The 20709-nt window shown below is 42.1% G+C and overlaps 1 protein-coding gene across 1 annotated transcript in view; it reads right to left on the minus strand.

Annotated features, from left to right (window-relative positions):
* Positions 1–20709, minus strand: part of pip4p1a (phosphatidylinositol-4,5-bisphosphate 4-phosphatase 1a) — a 112635-nt gene that overhangs the window by 62157 nt on the left and 29769 nt on the right. The window contains exon 4 of the mRNA XM_084326900.1: positions 19267–19372. Coding sequence (XP_084183026.1) covers positions 19267–19372 — 106 coding nt within the window. The remainder of the gene's footprint in view (positions 1–19266; positions 19373–20709) is intronic.

Below are 20709 nucleotides of genomic sequence, written 5' to 3' on the forward strand. Positions count from 1 at the left end.
GTCATGCTGGACCTACAAAAGGCCTTCGACACTGTCAATCACACCATTTACATTTACATTTACATTTAGTCATTTAGCTGACGCTTTTATCCAAAGCGACTTACAAGTTCTGTACGACAAGCCATCAGGAAGGGCACAACTCTATCAGCTGAGCAACAATGTTCATCAAAGTGTTGAGTGCTACAGTGTAGGTTAGTTTATTAGGACAAGTGCATGACAGTACGGTTAGTTAGGGTTAGATTTTTTTTTATTGTTTTTTTTTTTTTTTTTTTTTAATTCAGATAATGGTTGAAGAAGTGCGTCTTTAGTCGACGGCGAAAGATTGGACGTGATTCGGCTGTCCTAACTGGGGTGGGTAGTTCATTCCACCATTGTGGGGCAAGGACTGAGAATAGGCGACTTCTCTTTGATGACCCTCCCGGAGCTTGGATAGGAGTAGGTCTGAGGCGGCCAGAAGATGCAGAGCGTAGGGGTCTTGAGGGTGTGTAGTTAGAGACCATTGACCGGAGGTAGGCGGGAGCGGTTCCCTTTGCCGCACGGTATGCTAGGTCGAGGGCCTTGAAGCGGATTCGTGCAGCAATGGGGAGCCAGTGCAGGTCCCTAAGAAGTGGGGTGACATGGGCCGACTTCGGTAGGTTTGAGATCAGGCGGGCCGCTGCGTTCTGAATGAGTTGAAGAGGCTTAGTGGCAGTGGCCGGGAGGCCAGCGAGCAGTGCATTGCAGTAGTCGAGGCGGGAGATGACTGTTGATTGGACGAGGAGTTGGGTGGCTTCTTTTGTCAGGAAGGGGCGTATCCTTCTGACGTTGCTCAGGAGGAATCGGCAGGTTCTGGTCGTCGCTGCGATGTGAGCAGAGAAGTTCAACTGGTCGTCGAGGACAACACCAAGGTTCTTGGCGGTCGGGGACGCAGTCACAGCTGTATTCTCGACTGTGATTGAAAGGTCGGTTAGGGGGGAGGATTTGGCCGGCAGGTGGAGCAATTCTGTTTTGCTTAGGTTCAGTTTGAGGTGGTTGGACGTCATCCAGGCTGAGATGTCGGACAGACAGGCCGAGATCCGCTCAGAGACGTGGATATCTGAGGGAGGGAAGGAGAGGAAGAGTTGAGTATCGTCGGCATAACAATGGTAGGAGAAGCCATGAGACGTGATAATGTTACCCAGTGATTTAGTGTAGAGGGAGAAGAGAAGGGGTCCTAAAACCGAGCCCTGGGGGACACCCGTCCGCAGGGGGCGGGTGGCCGACAGGGTCCCTCTCCATGACACTTGGTAGGAGCGGTCATTGAGGTATGATGACAGCCATGTCAGCGCAGAGCCAGCCACTCCCATTCCTGCGAGGGCCGCAAGGAGGATCTGGTGGTTGACTGTGTCGAAGGCTGCAGATAGATCTAGGAGAATCAGGACAGAGGAGAGGCCTTTCGCTTTTGCTAAGTGAAGTGCCTCTGTGACCGCAATGAGGGCTGTCTCTGTGGAGTGACCAGTCCTGAAGCCTGACTGATTAGGGTCTAGGAGGTCATTCTGTAAGAGATAAGCAGTAAGTTGGTTGGATACAGCACGTTCAAGTGTTTTAGAAAGGAAGGAGAGAAGAGAGACAGGACGGTAGTTGCCTATGACGGTAGGGTTCAGGGTTGGTTTTTTTATGAGCGGCGTGACTCTGGCTTGTTTTAGGGAGGTGGGGACCACCCCCGAGTTGAGTGAGGAGTTGATGGTTGCAGTTAGGAATGGGAGGATGTCTGGTGCTATGGTCTGGAGGAGTGGGGAGGGTAGCTGGTCCAGCTGGCAAGTAGTCGGACGGTTTGACGTTACCAGTGTCAGGGTCTCTGCTTCTGTAATGGGAGAGAAAGATGACAGAGTGAAGGATGAGGTTCTCGATTCAGCATTTGGAATGGGTGGGGGTTGGGAGAAGGAGCTGCGGATGTTCTCCACTTTTTCCTCAAAGAAGATCGCAAAGTCTTCGGCAGAGAAAGATGAGGGAGGGGGGGGTGGGGGGGGAGTGAGGAGGGAGGACATGGTAGCATGCAGTTTGCGAAGATTCTTGGCAGAGGCCTCGATCCTATGGTGGAAGAAAGAAGCTTTGGCATTAGTGATGGTTTTGGAGAATGTTAACAAGAGGTTGTGATATGTGTCGATGTCAGCAGTGAGGCGTGACTTTCTATACTTCCTTTCAGCTGCTCTCAGGACCTGTCTTTGTTCTCTCACTGGATCTGTCAGCCATGGACTGGGTGGGGAACGGCGGGCAGGTTTCTCAACGAGGGGACAGAGCTTGTCGAAGGAGGTTGCAAGGGCTGAAAGGAGGGTGGAGGTTGCCATCTCTGTGGAGAGAGCAGAGAAGGTGTCACTCAAAGGTAGAGCGGATAGTATGTCAGAGGAGAGGGTGGAGGGGGATAGGGAGGGCAGGTTGCGTCTGAGTGAGACTGTTTGAGTTGGGGTGAAGACCTTTCGGTTAAGCATGAGAGTTAGTGAGAAGGATATGAAGGAATGGTCAGATACATGTAGGGGAGTTACCGTGGTGTTAATGATGCTGGAGTTACGGGAAAATATGAGATCCAAGGAGTTGCCTGCTTTGTGGGTGGGAGGCATGGCAGTGGGAGTCAGGTCAAACGATTGTAGGAGGGAGACTACTATGACTGACTGAGATGAGTCAGGCAGGTTGAAGTCGCCCAGTAGAAGGAGAGGGGTACCATCTTCCGGTAAGGAGCTAAGAAGCATGTCCAGCTCATCTGTGAAGTGATCGAGTGTACCTGGAGGGCGGTAGAGTGTAACAATGGTGAGATTGAAAGGATTAGAGACAGATACTGCATGATATTCGAGATTGACAAGCTAAAAGCAATTGGTTTTGATAGTTTATCAGTGAGCTGGATACAATCCTACCTGGAGGGGAGGGAACAGATGGTGGAAGTAAACGGTACACTATCCCCCCCCTCACAGTGAGCTGTGGTGTTCCACAAGGAAGCATACTAGGACCGCTACTATTCCTAATTTATGCAAATGACATGTCGTCAGCTTGTGACTGCAACTTGTTCCTGTTTGCGGACGACTCAGCCCTGCTGGTCTCTGACAAGAACAAGTTACAGGTTGAAAAAGCCCTCAGCTCGGAACTAGGCAAAATCTGCATATGGCTCGCCGACAACAAACTATCATTACACATGGGCAAAACAGAGTCCATTCTCTTCGGTTCAAATAACAAACTCAGCAAGACCGACGGCTTCTCGGTTACAGTGGGTGACAATATTATCACAAGGAAAGATGAAATTACCTACCTGGGTTCCATCCTAGAGGCTAATCTTTCCTGTGACAAAATGGCATCCAATGTAATAAAAAAAGTCAACCAACGAACGCGATTCTTGTACCGGATCTCCTCTCTGGTAAACAAGAATACCCTGAAGACTCTAGCAGGAGCACTCATTCAAGGGTACTACGACTATGCTTGCACCTCATGGTACCAAAGCACCTCAAAGGCACTAAAAAACAAATTACAAACATCTCAAAACAAGCTAGTCAGACTACTACTTGACCTGACTCCTAGAACCCACCTCACCCCTGCCCACTTTGACAACCTAGGATGGCTTAGAGTAGACGACAGAGTACAGCAACTTGCAATGGGCCTGGTCTACAAGATACACTACGCGACCAAGGTACCCATGTACATGTCAAAATACTTCCCAAAGGTCAGTGAATACCACGATCACAACACCAGAGGGAGCTCCACAAATCATGTAAAACCCAGATTCGGATCAAACAAGGGACTAAACACGTTTCGCAATTATGCCACATCAATGTGGAACGCCCTGCCTAAAGCTGTAAAGGAATGTGAATCACTACCCACCTTCAAAAACACTCTCAAAAAACACCTACGTGAGACTGCAATTCGAAACTGGCCCCTACAAATGTCCTAACCTAGTTGTACAGTAAATGACCAAGTAAGGCTTTGTCAATATTCAAATGTACAGTGTAAAATGTGTGTGTGTCCCCTTCCCAACCCCCCCCCCCCACCTCCAATGTACAGCCCTCACCCAACCCACCCAACCCCACCCCACCCAACCAACCTCCTCCAATGTACAGTTTCTATGCCAAATGTATATACACTCCTTTTCTGGACACTTTTGTATCACAAACAGTACTGTATTTGCAAATCTGATATGTCATAAATGTATAGATGTAGCAGTACTGTCTATCTGTATGTCATGTATGTCATATATGTTATGATGAATTGAAAATGGGGGACCCTGATGTAAACAAGTCGAAAGTCTTTCTCTGGTCTGCATCCCCTTAACAATTGTATGTATTGAGCTGTACTGTACTGTACCCATTCTGCAATCTGTTAATAAACTTTTCAATCAATCAATCAAAACACATAGGGGACACGTTGTTAAATATGTGAAAAAAACATCGGATTACCCCAAGACTGGTAAAATAGATTCCTTACCTCAGATAAGATGTTCTGCAAAAAGATTCCAATTCCTGATCGCCATTCCAAATATCGATTGTGTTTATTGATCCAACATTAGACCTCGAAACACATAATCCACGCTGAGGGTCCCCAATGAATGCAGTAGTCTCGGGTTACATTGCCTGATAAAGTAAAATGAGGAATCCGGGTTTTTCCCCCCCCATGCATTCCCATTGAGTCCAATCCAATGGGTGTATTACCATCCGGGAGACGATAGCGGGCGGTATTTGCCTTTTTCGAGTTCATAGACAGTCCCAATGATAACATGAGGCTGGATTGATGAAAAATGAATGGATATCGTTAATAAAAGCAATAACGATTAAATAACGAGATTTCTCGTCCTTGGCACTCAACGCATGGCGGCCAACAACGAGATTTCTCGCCATTGGCACTCAAAGTGTTAACGAGTATACTTGTTATTGGGCGCCATGCGTTGAGCGCCAGAAACAAGTTAACTCGTTTTTATGATCGTTATTTCCTTTATTCGCTATTGCCATTCATAATTCATCCAGGAGGGCTCCGGGAAACTCTGGACTCTGTCGGATATTGCAATGGCTCAATACCGCCGCCTGGTGGATTTCGGGCAAGTTGCACTCCACTCTCAACCGGATGGTGCGTTCTGTCCATCGGCAAAAACTTTCCGGGCAGAGCTCTTTTGTTATGTGGATCTAGACCAGGGGTCAGCAACCTTTTTGGTGCCTGTTTGAAATATAGTTGTAACTAGTGTGCCTCAACAATATTCCATGCATCGTAATTTTTTTTCTCTCATAATCAGGTCTTTTTAATGATAATTTTTACATTACATCATTATTGTTATTGTTATTATTAACAATATTATTATGATGGTTGTATCAACCCTAAATCTGAGTTGGGGGGGGGGGGGGGGGATGCAATGCAGACAAACAGCTGCATACAGTGCGACCATTTCACTCACATTTGCCCATTCATTTATGGACACATCACACACCATTGGTGTGTGTACTGTACGTGTGCTGTCATAGCTCCACCTACAGGCCTAATGGAGAACACCAGGATGTGAATGGAGGGTGAATGTGAGGTATATCGTGTAAATAAGTTTTGATTGATCGCAAGACTACACTGTAAAAAAATATATAATAATAAGTTACCAGAACTTAAAAATATTGAGTTCAGTTACTGTGCATTAAGGTTCAGTTTTCAATCCATAATAAGTTAACAGAAAAATAAGTACACAACCACATTATTTCAACCTAATAAAACTATGTTTATTGTCATTGTTTTAAGAACACAAGTTGACTTGGTAATACTCACATTTTGAGTTAAAAAAATGGCTTTTAACATGTGCAATGTTCAATGAAATAGAAAAATAAATAATACAATTTGTTGATTAATCCCACTGGTCACAATGGTGACCGTAATAATGTTTTTGTTATAAGGCTCTGCAAATGTTACTGAATGACGTAGCAATGTATTTCCAGCTAAATTGAAATAATAAATAAATAAAGGGTCTCAATTAAATATGTGGTAGTAAAAAGAACCTGTGGGAGGATTTCAACAAGATAAATGCGACAACAGTGCAAAATATTTCACTATAATATTTCAAAGCAAAAAAAAAAAAAAAAAAAAATTATAATTTTCATTTTTTTTTAATGCTGCCCCCTGTGCCTATGCAAATGCCCCCACGTGCCTATGCAGGCACGCGTGCCTAGGGTTGCCTACCCCTGATCTAGACAAACACTAGTGCATTGGATCGCTTTCGAGACGCAAGAATCAATATGCTTTCGGCGTTTATTGCGTTGTACAAACGGAAAACGGATCTAGCAGATGGAAATCAAATAATTGGAATATTTTTTCTCCAGACTCATCGGCCACAGGTAAGAGTAATCTAACGTTAATTCCAGCTCGATTGTCCATTTATTTCATTGCAATCCATCTGATCAACGTATGATGTCGTACTAAAGAAAGCCGTTACTGACAATCAAGGAATCATAAACGACCCCCCCCCCTTTCCTTCACGCATGATGGAGCATAATGTATACCGATCATATGCATTTGAATTTTTTAATATAGCGTGTATAGGAACGAAACGCCAATCGATTATGCATCATATGAGTCGGGCCTATAACTTGCGTTCTAGGAATTACTGCAGAACACTCTAAAAACATCCTTATATTCACGACGGTATTAACACGACAATGTATGAATGGAAAAATATAACGTTCCCACATCCGGAACGATAGATACCCGATGTTGAATATAGCAACATAGTATAGCAACATAGTAATGTCGATATAGCTATAATATTTAAAAAGTTATAGCCCTGCAAAGAAGGTGAGCGACTCCATAGGCTTACAGCACTGGCAGAGAGAGGTATAAGATGGTCAAACTGTGTGGCAGACATTGTGTTAAGGGTGAGTATAAAGAATAAACACAAGGTGATAAGATGCTGAAAGCTATGAGTGACACAATTATTAATCATAGCTAAATGGTTATTTTTTTACACTGTTAATTAAATAACGTTATATTCTGTATAGGGATGTCTGATATTATCGGCCTACCGATATTATCGGCCGATATTGGCATAAAAATTTGATATCGGAAATTGTTTATTTAAATTTTTTGCATTTATTTAACCTTTATTTACCCAGGCAAGCAAGTAAGAACAAATTATTATTTTATTTATTGTCAAAGTATGCATAATGTTGTGTTAATTACACGACAAGAGATATGTAATGTTAATTACCTGAAATTAGAGTTTTTTGGGGGGGGGAAACCCTGCATATATCGGTATCGGTTGATATCGGTATCGGAAATTAAGAGTTGGACAATATCGGTATAGGTAAAAAAGCCTATATCGAGCATCCCTAATTCTGTCCAATATTTGTGAAGGATTCGACCGAATCCCGAACCATTAAAAAGGATCAAATCCAGCGAATCTGCATCGCTAATTATAATATAACGTAATGTTACACGTTAAAAAGTATTGGATGGTACACTGTAGTCAAGTAGATTGGCTAGCATAGAGCCATATGAAATCAGTTTTATTATTTTCCAAATTCCATTTTATTTTTTCCCAAATTCCGTTTTTTCCATTTTAATATTTCAGAATTCTGTATTTTGCTTTTTATGCTCATTTTACCATCAGAAATAGTGTCTAATAAGTGGGAATGAATATATGTCCACAATTGAATAAGATATAACAGTCCATTTAATGTTTTTAAGTGCTGCAACTCAGAAATACAGTTCAATTTTACACAATAATTTTCAAATAATATTGTGACAAAATAAAAAAACGCACATTTCAAGTGTAAACAATAGATACAGCTAGCTACTACTCACATTATCACAATGACAATGTCAGTAGCCTAGCTATATCTATTATATTGTGATGAAATAGTAATGCATAATTTAGGCACCTTTAGTTTAGTTTATTTCGTTTATAAAGGACAGTGTATAATGACAATCGTTTGCATTAAACAAATGGATGGGTGCACTAGATTTAGCTAGAAGCTATCATTTCGATCTATAGTCCTATGAACTGTAACGTTACATAGCTATTTAAGTTTATTTAGTTTATAAAGGACAGTGTGTAATGACAATCGTTTGCATTAAACAAATGGATGGGTACAGCAGATTTAGCTAGAAGCTATCATTTCCATCCATTAGTCCTATGTCCTAACATTACATAGCTGTGTTTTTGCGGGTCCAGTCCGCGGTACGTTGACAGAATTAGCTAAACACCTTATCGCCGGAGGCATAAAAGTCATTAGGATACTGTTCTGCTCTAAATTGAGGGCTTATTGCGGAATTTCTTAGCTTCTTGACGATGTTAACATCAAAGCAGCGAGACGCTTGAGCACTGCTGCGTGTTGTGTGTAACCCGCTCTAGCGTCCCAGCCTCGGTCATGTTTGCTTTGCAAACGTTCCACCCAAAAACGGAATTTCAGTCCAGATTAGGTCAAATTCTGCAATATTCCACGTTTTGCAGTTGATTCCATTTTTATTGGTGAATTCCGCGATTCCGTCCGCGATTCCGTGAACGCGGATTTCATATGGCTCTAGGCTAGCAGTGTATTCTCAAAACCGCTGTGGCAATGTGTATCAAGCTAACGTGACCCAGCTAGATATAACTATCCCGCAGCGGTGTATGCATAGTGTTCACCCTGGTTATCGATATCATCATAGCTCATTCACGTCCCGAGAAGCATAGTCCCGTTTTTCATGCCCATGATCTCCCAGACGTCTCCCGGTTTTGTTGTAACGTTAGCTAGCTAGCTATTCGAGATGTTAGTTAGCCTAACTTACCTCAGGTTACACAGGACAATTTTTATAAAGTACTAGTACACAGACACACAGTGTGGTTATGAAGACAGCAGACACTACAGTGATGGAAAGCGAGCGGCGCAAGCACACGCTGGTTGTCGCGTAAATAACGTTCTGATTAACAAACAAAGGCATTAGTTGTGGCCTTCACATTACCTAGATTGATCAATAGTAATATATGCCATAGCTGCATTTATGTGTAAATGTAAACGCATTCATATGTACATTTGTCATACATGGAAAGCGAGCGGCGCGAGCAAGAACGCGCACACACACATATATACTAGTGATGTGACGATTCATCGATTTGCATCGGTGCGCCGGCATACACGTTCACGATGCGAGTGCACCGGTGGAATTAGTGCGCATCGGAAAAATGTCAGGCTGAACTTGCGATGCATCTTGTTGTAGCGTCTTTGCATCGGTCAAAAACCGATGCATTTATATAATTTCCTCTCATCCACTTGTCAGCAGTGCACTGTGACTGCACACACACACAGCAGATACTATTGCTTTGCTACTACATAAGGCGGGAGCCACGTCACAGTTATCAACAAACAGTGGAAGTCGAGGAGACATGCTAACGCTAGTAGCCTCTGGCTAACGCCAGTTAGCCGTTCAGCTAACGCTAAACGAGTGTCTAACTAACTAACTAACGTGACTATGCAACACCAGTACCATTAGTGAGGAGGGGGGGGGTATATTGAAGACGCTTGACAACAGGGGTTCAAAGATAACTTCACATTTATTGGTTATTCGTTTCTTAATTATATCTCTCGCTAAAGTGGATAGAAAAGACAGTTTATTAATTCTTAGTCGCATGGCTAATAGGTGACTAGGTTTAGAGCCTTGGAAGTACTGCTGTTGTCTTGTGCTGCGTATTTGCAATTCCGATTTTTGTCTGTATATTGCTTTGATCTCTGTCTTTAGAATGTTAACTTGGTTTTCTAGTCTAGTAGAGTTGTTGTATTTTAAAGAATTAAAAAGCGTTGAGTAAAGCGTTTCCATTTCAGATAGTTTTGTGTTTTGATTTTTGCGCAATATGGAGGAAAATCTATCCGAGAAATCCTTGATCATAGTCTTTACCGACATCCATAATATTCTGGGATCTTGCACCGAGTTAGCATTATCCCGTTGGAATATTGTGAGAGCTTCTTTAATTTGTGTAATGAATTCATTGTTGTTAAGCAGCATAGAATTAAAACGCCATCTTGGGGCCCGGGAAGATAGTGTACCAAATGTTGCTTTCAGGATTAAGTAGCAGTGATCTGATAGCGCATTGGGTGTCATTTCCACTTCATATTTATCAAATATTCTCGGGGATGCAAAGACGTAATCAATTCTGGATAGTGTGTTGTGTCTCGTCGAACGACAGGAGTACTTGCGGGTCATGGGGTTAAGTGAACGCCATAAATCAGTTACCCCTGTTGATTTCGACCAATCTTTTAATGCTTTAGATGAATTTTTTTGTTCGCTGGAAAAGGTAAGGTAAGTTTTGTCCATCCTTGGGTTCCAAATGGCATTAAAATCCGCACCTATTATATATGAGTACTCGGGATGGTTTAACATTTCTCCGGTTAGTGAAGTGAAGAAACCCACTTCGTACAAATTTGGGGCATATACCGCTGCGAATGCAATTTTCCTGTTATTGTGTATAATCCTAGCTATAGTTATGCGCCCCTCAGCATCCAACCATACCCCTTTCAATTCGATATTTAATTTGCGTCTGACGACTATGGCTACCCCTCTAGTTCTCGTAACAAAAGAAGAGTGACTAATATTATGGTATATGTTATCCGCTAACGTATTTATGTCTTCCTCTAAAATGTGCGTTTCGCTTAATAGAGCCACGTCCACATGTTCTTTTTTCATCAGTGTGAGCACGCTTTTGCGTTTGTGTTGTTTGTTTATCCCACCGGTGTTCCATACCATTATATTCAAACTAGCCATAATCTATGCATGTTTTTGTGTAGTTTTTGGTAATGCTTCTGGAGTGTGAAGCTACAATAGATGTACATCCAATTAATGAGGTCCCGTTGAGAGCTGAGCTTAAAAACATATATATATACAAATAAAAATCCCCTATTTTCCCCTCACCCAGAAAGTCGTACAGGCCTGTGTTCCAAGAACACATCCTCCGCGATTGACTTTCTCCCATAGTCCACTGGATTGCCCAAACTGAGCATTGTAATCTTAATCTTCCTATGCTAATTGCCATAGGATCTAACATTTCCATTCTATTGCAATAGAATGTCGCTTTTGGTCTTGCACCTTCCCTTACTGTAATGAAGTATTGTGATAAATGACAGAAAAAATAAAATATAAAATAAAAAAAGAGAATAAACTTATCGACATATTCATTTGAACCCTCTACTAACGTGTGGAAAAAAGGAAAAAAGGAAAAGATTGTAGAGCAATATTGACACCTTAATGTGAAGAACATTGGAAAAGAACAATGTAAGTTAAAATATATTTAAAAAAATATAGAGTAATGAGAAGAAAAAATTAAATAAAATAAAAATCAATGGAAAGATATAGATAAGGAATGAGAGATAGAATAATTATCAACGTGGAGAAGCCACTAGAACCGAATTAACAGATTAGATAAGATAGAAAAGCAGCGCCTTTTAGAGCTTCAATGTGCCTTCAATGGAGTGATTACTTAAATTGTTAGAATAACCTTGTAGTGTTCATACGTTTAAGTGTGGTTAATTTTTAAAATATTATTAAGGACTGATTGAACTTCATTTAATTTATTATCTGCTATGTGTATACACACCGGATGTTTATTGTTAGAGTTGTAGGCTTCGTTGTCATGGTGCCTTATATTCTAGAAGGTTGTAGAGTATACTAGTGCCTAGACTATTTTATGTTCCAGAATGATCTAAGAGACCCAGGGCATTTGAGCGATAAACCCAGAATATTCCAGATAGATCTTTTTGCAATGATATGTATTTGTCTCCTCAGAGACCAGAGACTGAAATTATAATGTATTATGAATCGTATTATACACAGTACACATTGTTATAGACGGCTTGCATATCGTCTGCTACCTTGATGAACACAATAAAGTCATTCTAACACTGGTATACATTGAGAAAGAGGCTTATCTGTTTCCGGCATTTTCGTCCTGCCTTGGGTTATTTGCTCCATTTCGATTCAGAAAATCCTCAGCTTCAATAGGTGTGTATATACCTGACCTGCGGCCGTCACTGCCCAAGAATGATAACAGCGCCGGGTATGATAGCCTTGGCTTGTAACCGGCTTTGAACAGCTTTTGCATCACCTCCTTGTATGGTAGACGTCGGATGATGGCATCTTTGCTCAAATCTTCGTAGATAAATATTGGTTTACCACCATAATTCAGATTCCCACGTTGGTTGCGAGCAAATTTGATGATGTCATCCCTTGTTGTAGTCTTCCGCAGGGTGACAATGATGACTCTTGGCCCGTTGATTCTTTGCCCCCGAGAACCGATTCTGTAAACTTGGTCCACTTCTGGCACTGTGTTTGGATCGATGTTACCCAAAATCGTTGATAACACTGTTGGAAAGTTGGGATCTTCGCAGTTTACTGCTTCATCAAGCCCTACAATGCGGATGTTATTCCGCCTGTGGTAGCGTTGGGTTTCTAGTAGCCTCTCCGTCGCTTCGTTTTTAAGCCCTTGTATTTCCCTCCGATATTCTTCTTTCACTCTTTCCATCTCTTTTCCCATCTCTGTCATGCCACCTTCGTTCGCCTTGACTGCCCGTGTAATTTCTGTCACCGTATTCTCCACTGTCGTGATTCGCATGGACTGTAAAGCGCCCGCTCTCATAACCTCTTCGAATTTAGTATCGATGTGTTCAACGTGTGCTTTGAAAGCGACCATCTGTTCTTTTACGTGTGCTTTGAAAGCGACCATCTGTTCTTTTATCAGGATAGTCAGAGAGTTGAAGTCGGGTTGTGTAATTGAACTGCTTGTGTCAGTTGATGTTATTGGAGCAGTGAGGGATCCGATGGATGTTTTTGCTATTATCTTCTCAAAATCGTCTGCTTTTTCCTTCACGGTACTTTTTTCTGATGTTCTGAATTAATGCAAAATTTGCAGATATAACCGCCATTAGGAAACAACAAGCTCTAGTAACAGAACCCAAAATAATGAACGATACATTCAAAGAATTCTACTCCGATTTATATAATTCAGAAACGACCTTTGATCAAGACAAATTAGACACATATCTTAATCAAATTACTCTCCCTAAACTTACGGAAGACGACGCTAAACAGTTAGAAGTACCGATCACATTAGAAGAACTCAAGAAGGCCATATCCGGAATGAAAAACGGCAAGGCTCCGGGAATTGACGGTATCCCATCAGAAATGTACATTTCTTGCTGGGACATATTTGGACCCTTATTACTAAATATGATCTTATACTCAGTCAAAGAGGGAAGCTTCCATAAACACCAAAATATCGCACTCATTTCAGTTCTTCACAAAAAAGACAAAGACCCCACTGAGTGCGGTAGTTACCGTCCTTTAAGCCTCCTCGGAACCGATGTCAAACTGTACTCTAAGATATTAGCCATCAGATTGCAAAAGCATATGACGTCTTTAGTTCATCCGGACCAAACAGGCTTCATAAAAGGTCGCCTGATCAATGATAACATAAGGCGAATACTGCACGTACTAGATGCAGACAAAGAGGACACCACACCTAAGGCGATACTATCCCTGGATGCTATGAAAGCATTTGACAGGTTGGAATGGTCGTTTCTATGGGCAGTATTAGAAAGGATGGGGTTAGGAAAAGGATTCATTGATATGATTAAAGTACTATACAAGGACCCATCGGCCAGGATTACAACAGGCACATTCATCTCCGATATCTTTCCGGTATCACGCTCAGCCAGACAGGGTTGCCCTCTTAGTCCCGGACTATTCGATCTATCATTAGAACCTTTAGCACAATTTATAAGACAATCCCAACACATAGAACCAATAGTAATCAAGGGCACACATCATAAAATTAGTTTATATGCGGACGACGTAATATTGTTCATGCAAAACCCCAACAACACATTGCCGCATATACTCAAGTTGATAGAAAACTTTGGTGATTTATCGGGATTTAAAATAAATTGGCCTAAGTCGGCTTTTCTTCCTCTTAACACCAGTGCAAAAAAAGACACAACCCTCCCAGGTGCGATACCCATGGTCAAACATTTCAGATGCTTGGGTGTGGAAATATTTCCCACCATAAGACAAACGGTGAAGCACAATTACACAAAAATACAGAACAAAATCAAAGACGACCTGGACAGGTGGGCAAAACTTAAAAACTCAGTACAGGCAAGGGTATCAATAGTTAAGATGGATGTATTACCAAGAATCAATTTCTTCAGCTCAATGCTTCCGTTACCTCCTCCAGAGGGCTACTGGAAAAGATTACAAACCTCCACATACAAATTTATTTGGAATAACAAACCACCTCGCATAAAAAGATCCACCGCACAGAGAAATAAAGCAGACGGTGGCATGGCAGTCCCAGATTTTTTACAATATTTTAAAGCCTTCACATTAAGACCATTGAAGATATGGTTTGACCCCCAGGCTTTGGTATCTTGGAGAGAATTAGAAGAAAACATGGTAGCCCCACAGAGACTGAAAGACATAGCACACACTAAACTTTCAATCAAGCATTGTGAGCGAGAATTTGGCCCAATAATTACCCATGCTATCAGAACATGGCGGGAAACACAAAAGAAATATCCTAACCCTCAAGAATGGCATAATCACACTCCCATATTCAATAACAATGCACTCTTAATGGGAAAACGACCTATAAGATTCCCTATATGGGAAGAGAAAGGCATACACTCATTAGGGGATATTTTTAATAACAAGGGCCTCTGTAGTTATGTCGAAATATGCATAAAGTTTAACCTCACCGAGTCCACATGGCTTTTTTACATACAGTTACGACTTTGTATGAGATCTCACGGTGTTCCATTACTCATACCAATTGAACACCACAGATACCACACATTTTTCTATGAAAGAGATACATTGGGAGGTTTTGTATCAGGTTTTTATTATCAATTACTAACGTCCTCGTATGAAACCCTTCAACTAGACACTGTCTGGAGGAGGGATATACCAGACCTGGAATATGACTTTGATTGGCAAGGAGCCTGGGCAAATGTCCGACTTACATCAAGGAACCCGGATCATCAACAAATCAATCTGAACTATATTCACAGGACATACTTGACTTCTATAAGGCTGTGCAAAATGGGGCTTATACAAGACTCCAAATGCTCCCAATGTACAAATGGGGACGAAGGAACATTTATGCACATGTATTGGGACTGCCCACCAGTTAAGGCATTCTGGAAAGATGTGTCCCAACAATTATCAATACTCGTATTTTGGAATATACCTGTACACCCCGCGGTATTACTATTGAATGATGTTTTTGAGTTTGCAGTGAATCCACAACTAAAAAGATTGGTTTTATCGGGTATCACAGTAGCTAAAAAACTGATCGCATCACGTTGGTTTCAACCGGAAAAAATGTGCCGAAAAGTGTGGTTTCTTACATATCTCGATGTGATATATCAAGAAATATCTACAGCAAGAATTCTGGGGCTCAATGAATCCAAAATGTCAATGTGGTTAGAAGTGGTGGAGAGAATAAAAGCTAGCTTATAATGGTAGTGTCTGGTTAGGAGTGAGGGATAATGGAGGTACTATCCAAGAGGGGGTCCGGGAGGGGGGGGTTTGAGCTGGAGCATATGTGTGTAGGGTTTTAGAAAATAGGTATTAGGGGTATATTATATACTAACATTTATATAATTGTAATTTCGCTGGATATACACTGTATACGGTTAAAATGTTATTATAGACTATTTTTGTTTTATCCTGTTTCTGTACTTGCATATATTTTAACCACCTTTACTGAAAGTTTCATTATGCATTGTGTGTTGAGTACTGACTTTTAATAATTTTTTGTTTTGCAATAATAAAAAAAAAATATATAAAAAAAAGAAAAAAAGAAAAGACAGTTTATGCAAAAGTCTTCTTAGGCACCCAAGAGTTTTTATATAAATTGTCTTACAGCAGATTCTTTTATTTTTAATAATAATATAAGCTGCATATAAGGAATACAACCAAATCCTCTGTCATACCATAAAATTGTATCATTATTTTGCATCGTGTTGAATCGCATCGTATCGCCCCGAATCGCATTATGTTGAATCAAATCGTATCGAATCGTATCGTATCTCAACAGGGGGTGAATCATATCGCATCGCATCGCCCGGTGCTTCAAATGTATCGTTAATGTATCGTATCGTTGGCACCGTATCGAGATGCGCATCGCATCGGCCTCAGTGAGGAGATGCACATCCCTAATACATACAGTGGTTGTCGCGTAATAACGTTCTGATTAACAAACGCATTCGTCATGTTACCTAGAATTATCAATAGCAATAGTAATATATATGTTTCTTTAGACTAGAATAAGTCAAATGAACTTACTGTCTCGGAAAAGTTTCCGCAGGTTAGTGTTGTAGAGTCAAGCTTACTCTCGTGTAGAGCTAGAGAGTAATGGCCGCCTTTCAGAAAACAGCAAATAGCTGCATGATTCACGTGAGTCACTATTTTAGGTCAGAAAAAACGGAATTCCGTTTTAAACCGGAGAAATCACATCCCTGACATATACAGCTGTGATATGAAGCTAGCAAAGTGTAGCGGTACATATACAGCTGTGATATGAAGCTAGCAAAGTGTAGCGGTACATATACAGCTGTGATATGAAGCTAGCAAAATGTAGCGGTACATATACCGCTGTGATATGAAGCTAGGTACATATACAGCTGTGATATGAAGCTAGGTACATATACAGCTGTGATATGAAGCTAAGTACATATACAGCTGTGATATGAAGTGAGGTACATATACAGCTGTGATATGAAGCTAAGTATATATATATATATACAGCCGGGAAGCAGCAACCTGGGAGTTGACTTTGATCTAGGAAACTAGTTTTGGGAGTCGCAGGTCCTTGGCAGAGTCCATCAAGTGACAGAACAGGCAGCTCCATTTATTTGAGGAAGAGACATATTCAAACAGTGCTGGGATGATCAACATTGGTGTATAAAAAAATTATCCTGAGTACAACTACGCAAAGCTATTGAAGTGACAAGGCCAACAAAGTAATCTTCCAGGCGTTACACTGTCTGTGCCCCTTGATTTCTGTGTAGGGTTGGGAGGGAACACCGGCTGAATGTAAAAGAGGAGAGAGGCACTCTAGACCAGTGGTTCTCAATGTGGGGGCCAGGGGACCCCCAGGGGTCATTGAGGGGGTTTCAGGGGGTCGCTTTAATTTCCCAATAAAAAATAAATAAAAGTCTCACTATTTAATTAGCTAGAAGTTATCCCAAAGACATGAATATATAAGTGACTATTCTGATCATAGTTTTCACTCCACGGTTGGCTCCTCAGCTACATTGTCAACAGCTATGGAATTCTGGACTTAACCCTTTCACTACCACACTACAGAAGGAACCTCTTAAGCTGCAACGTCCCTCATAAGTCTATATTTATCCCAGCCGAAGAGTGCGTCGCGTTTCTCCGATTGGCCATGACGCCCAATCGGAGAACGCCGGTCTGTCTGTCGAAGACCGAGGGAACCGCGTCCGGCTTCAGCTGATTAGTGGTCTTCTGGACAAACATCCCACCCCAACAACATAATCCGAGGCAATGAAGTGTTCGCTGCAGATCCTCCTTCCCTGTCCAACAGGCTGGTCGCGCCGCCTGAGTGCAGCCAGCCCGAGCCAACATGCCAACAACACTGTTTTTTTCACTGGTAGTTTGTGGAAATTAACCAACTTTCCTCTCTCTCACATGGTAAAATTTGTTTGAACAGCCAGGAGCAATACAAACAGAACCACCGCGGTCCCGTTGTTTTGTAGGCAACATTTTATTTGCTGACTGACCCATTCAATATAGGCAGCTAACCAGAGTGTATACACCCAACCCCCAGCATGACGTCAGCAACAAAATGGCGGCGCCCATGTTGAAAACAGGGATATTATATTATATTTTTCAGACAAATAAGATAGATTTCACATTTGATTATAGAACCCTGTCTTACACAAGGTACACAACAAACAAACTAGGATCACATTGCTCACTGCTTCATCTCCACTTTAACCAACTCCGAAATAATGCCTATCCTTAACCCTAACCGTAACTTAACCCTAACCTTAACCAACTACGAAAGAATGCCTAAACTTAACCAGCGGAAGAATGCACGTTTATAGCGAGAGATGATAAACGTAAAAAAGAAAGAAAAAAAATTGAAGTGATTCGAACTTGTGACCAACCGCACGGCAGGCTCCACAGCACGGTGGCGTACCAGTTGAGCTAAGCGTCGATGGAAAAACATCGGGGATTACGGCTACATAATGCCGCAAGCTCTGCCGCTCCGCTCCGCGGCAGAGGGCTGCCGCGCTGCCGCGGGGCGTGTCGCAGCCAATCAGGGAAAACGCGGAAGCACTCTTCGGCTCCAATTAAAGAATAGGCGTCCCTCATATGGGAAATTTTTCGGATTTTTGCAAACGGCACTTTATGGCTCGGGTGTGCATATTTTGTAATACAATATATATATCGAATTGAAGGCTTATTTGTTGCCTATCGATAGCGACAAAATCTGACTAAATACAAATCTGCAGAGTACACGGTATTGCGCAAAATACCACTCCCGACTCAGGCTGCAACAGTTCCGTCAATCTAGATCCGATCTCGAAAATGATTGTGCATCGTTGTAACCAATGAGTGTGGCTTTCCAATGATACCCCACATGGGGATCTAAATAAAAAAAACTAAAAACACGAAGAAACACGAAAACAGGAATCGATAAAAAACAGCAGAATGAATTGAAGTCTACACAGTTTACCAAAATCACTCATAATCACTCATTTCTGAATGGATCTTTATGTCATAAGGCTTCAGGCTATAGCTCTGTGTGGATTTGTAAGCCATACCACCTTATGGGGAAATACTACCTCTGGACTACTAACTACTACAGAAAAACTTTAGTAACAAGTTTTTTTTACAACTCAAGTTCAGACCTAACACTAGCACTAAAAGTGATTTTTTTCTATCCAAAAAGGCCAGGTTCATGCATGTGCTATAAGTATAAAGTATGTTGTTTTGGTTTGCAAAAAAGAGTATGCAGTCCTCAAGTTCAAGTTAAAAAATTGCCACTTTTCTGCCTGCTTGTTATCACACTACAGACGGTTAACCATCTGTAGTGCGATAGTAAAGGGTTAATCATATCCCAAATCTTCTCAGATGGGGGGGGGGGGGGGGTCCCCCCAGACACAAAATCATAACCAATGAGGGGCCACAGCCTTAACGTGCAATGTGGGGGTCCTCGACACATGAAAGGTTGAGAAGCACCAGTCTAGAGGCACAGACATAAAATATGAGTGTTATTGTGGTTTTCCAGAGACGAGAGGGTCCTACCAGAAAGGTGTTGCTGCAGTGTCCACAGGAGACCCTCGCTCCTGCCGGCTGGGGGTCCGGACTGGCAGGACCTGGGTGGACTGGGCCCAGGTTGATTATCCTCTTACTGGGTGGGGACACACACAGACACACACACTTAGCCTGAAAGTCATTATGCACCGGTTTACATTATGGATGCACAAGTTCGGATATTGATATCGGCCCCGATATGACTAAAATAGCTGGATCAGGTATCTGTATAAAAAAATAATAATAATATAATATAATAAGAAATAACAATTGAGTATATTTATATCTATGTGTTAATTTGTTACATTTTGTTTCACTAAGTTATGAAAGTAATGTTTTAAGTCAAGCCTGATGTTGCCTTGCACAAAAGAATGATCCCAGTCTCTTCCACACAGTGAGGCATACAGTTTATTAATTGAACAATGGATATCGGATCGGTACTCGGTATCGGCAGATACCCAAAGCCCAGGTATCGGTATCGGGACTGAAAAAGTCGGATTGGTGCATCCCTAGTTTACATGTAGTCTGGCTCACTGGCTGTTGGAAGAGGGCCTGGTGCTCCTATTGGTCAACCATCACCCCCTTCAGCAGGTGTTTGTAATGGCACTGTCCTCTGCCTCGAAAACCCATGCATGTGCTCCTCAAGAAACACTGTTACACAATAATAAAAACACAGAAACTACTACATTTAGTCATTTGGCTGAGCGCTTTATCCAAAGCGACTTACAAGTTCTGTACGACAAGTCAGCAGGAAGGGTACAACTCTTAAAACAGCTGAGTAACGCAGGCGGTTAGGTGGCCGAGCGGAGATTGCGTTCGTCACCAGCCCCGGAGCTGAGCTGGATTTGCCTGTTCGAATCCAGCTCACAGCTCCGGGGTTGTCACCAGCTTGGCTGGCCGTCTGCACTGATACAATTGGCTGTATCAGAGGGTGGGAGAAGCTGGCGGGGTGGGTCCGGGTCGTTGTAAACAGCGACTCCTACAGTTCGGTCGGGGCGCCTGCTAAGCGCGGATTGGACGTGAGGGGGATAGTGTGGTCCTCCCACACGCTACGCCCTCTCAATGAGAATCCGCGCTGCCAGGTGAAAAGAAGCGGTGATTGGCTGGACGTGTGTCGGAGGAAGCACGTGGTAGCCTCCACTCTCCCAGATGATCTGACTGTGGGGGGTAAGTGCGCAGCGACCAGGAAGGGACTGGGGATTGGCATACGACTAACATTGGGATGGGAGAAAATCGGAGGAAAATGGAGGGGGAAAAAGACAAAAAAATAAATAAAAAAAAACAGCTGAGTAACGATGTTAAAAAAAAACAGTGCTGAAACGTGGGTGCTGCAGTGTTGAGTGCATAATAGTAAAGAGATATTAGTATAGTAGGAAGAGTGCTATAAGACAGTAAAAAGGTTAGTTTTTCTGGCCGCTACTGATCAGTAAGATA

The sequence above is a fragment of the Notolepis coatsorum genome (genome assembly GCF_963971535.1).
Source record: "Notolepis coatsorum genome assembly, chromosome: 13".
Lineage (NCBI taxonomy): Eukaryota > Metazoa > Chordata > Actinopteri > Aulopiformes > Paralepididae > Notolepis > Notolepis coatsorum.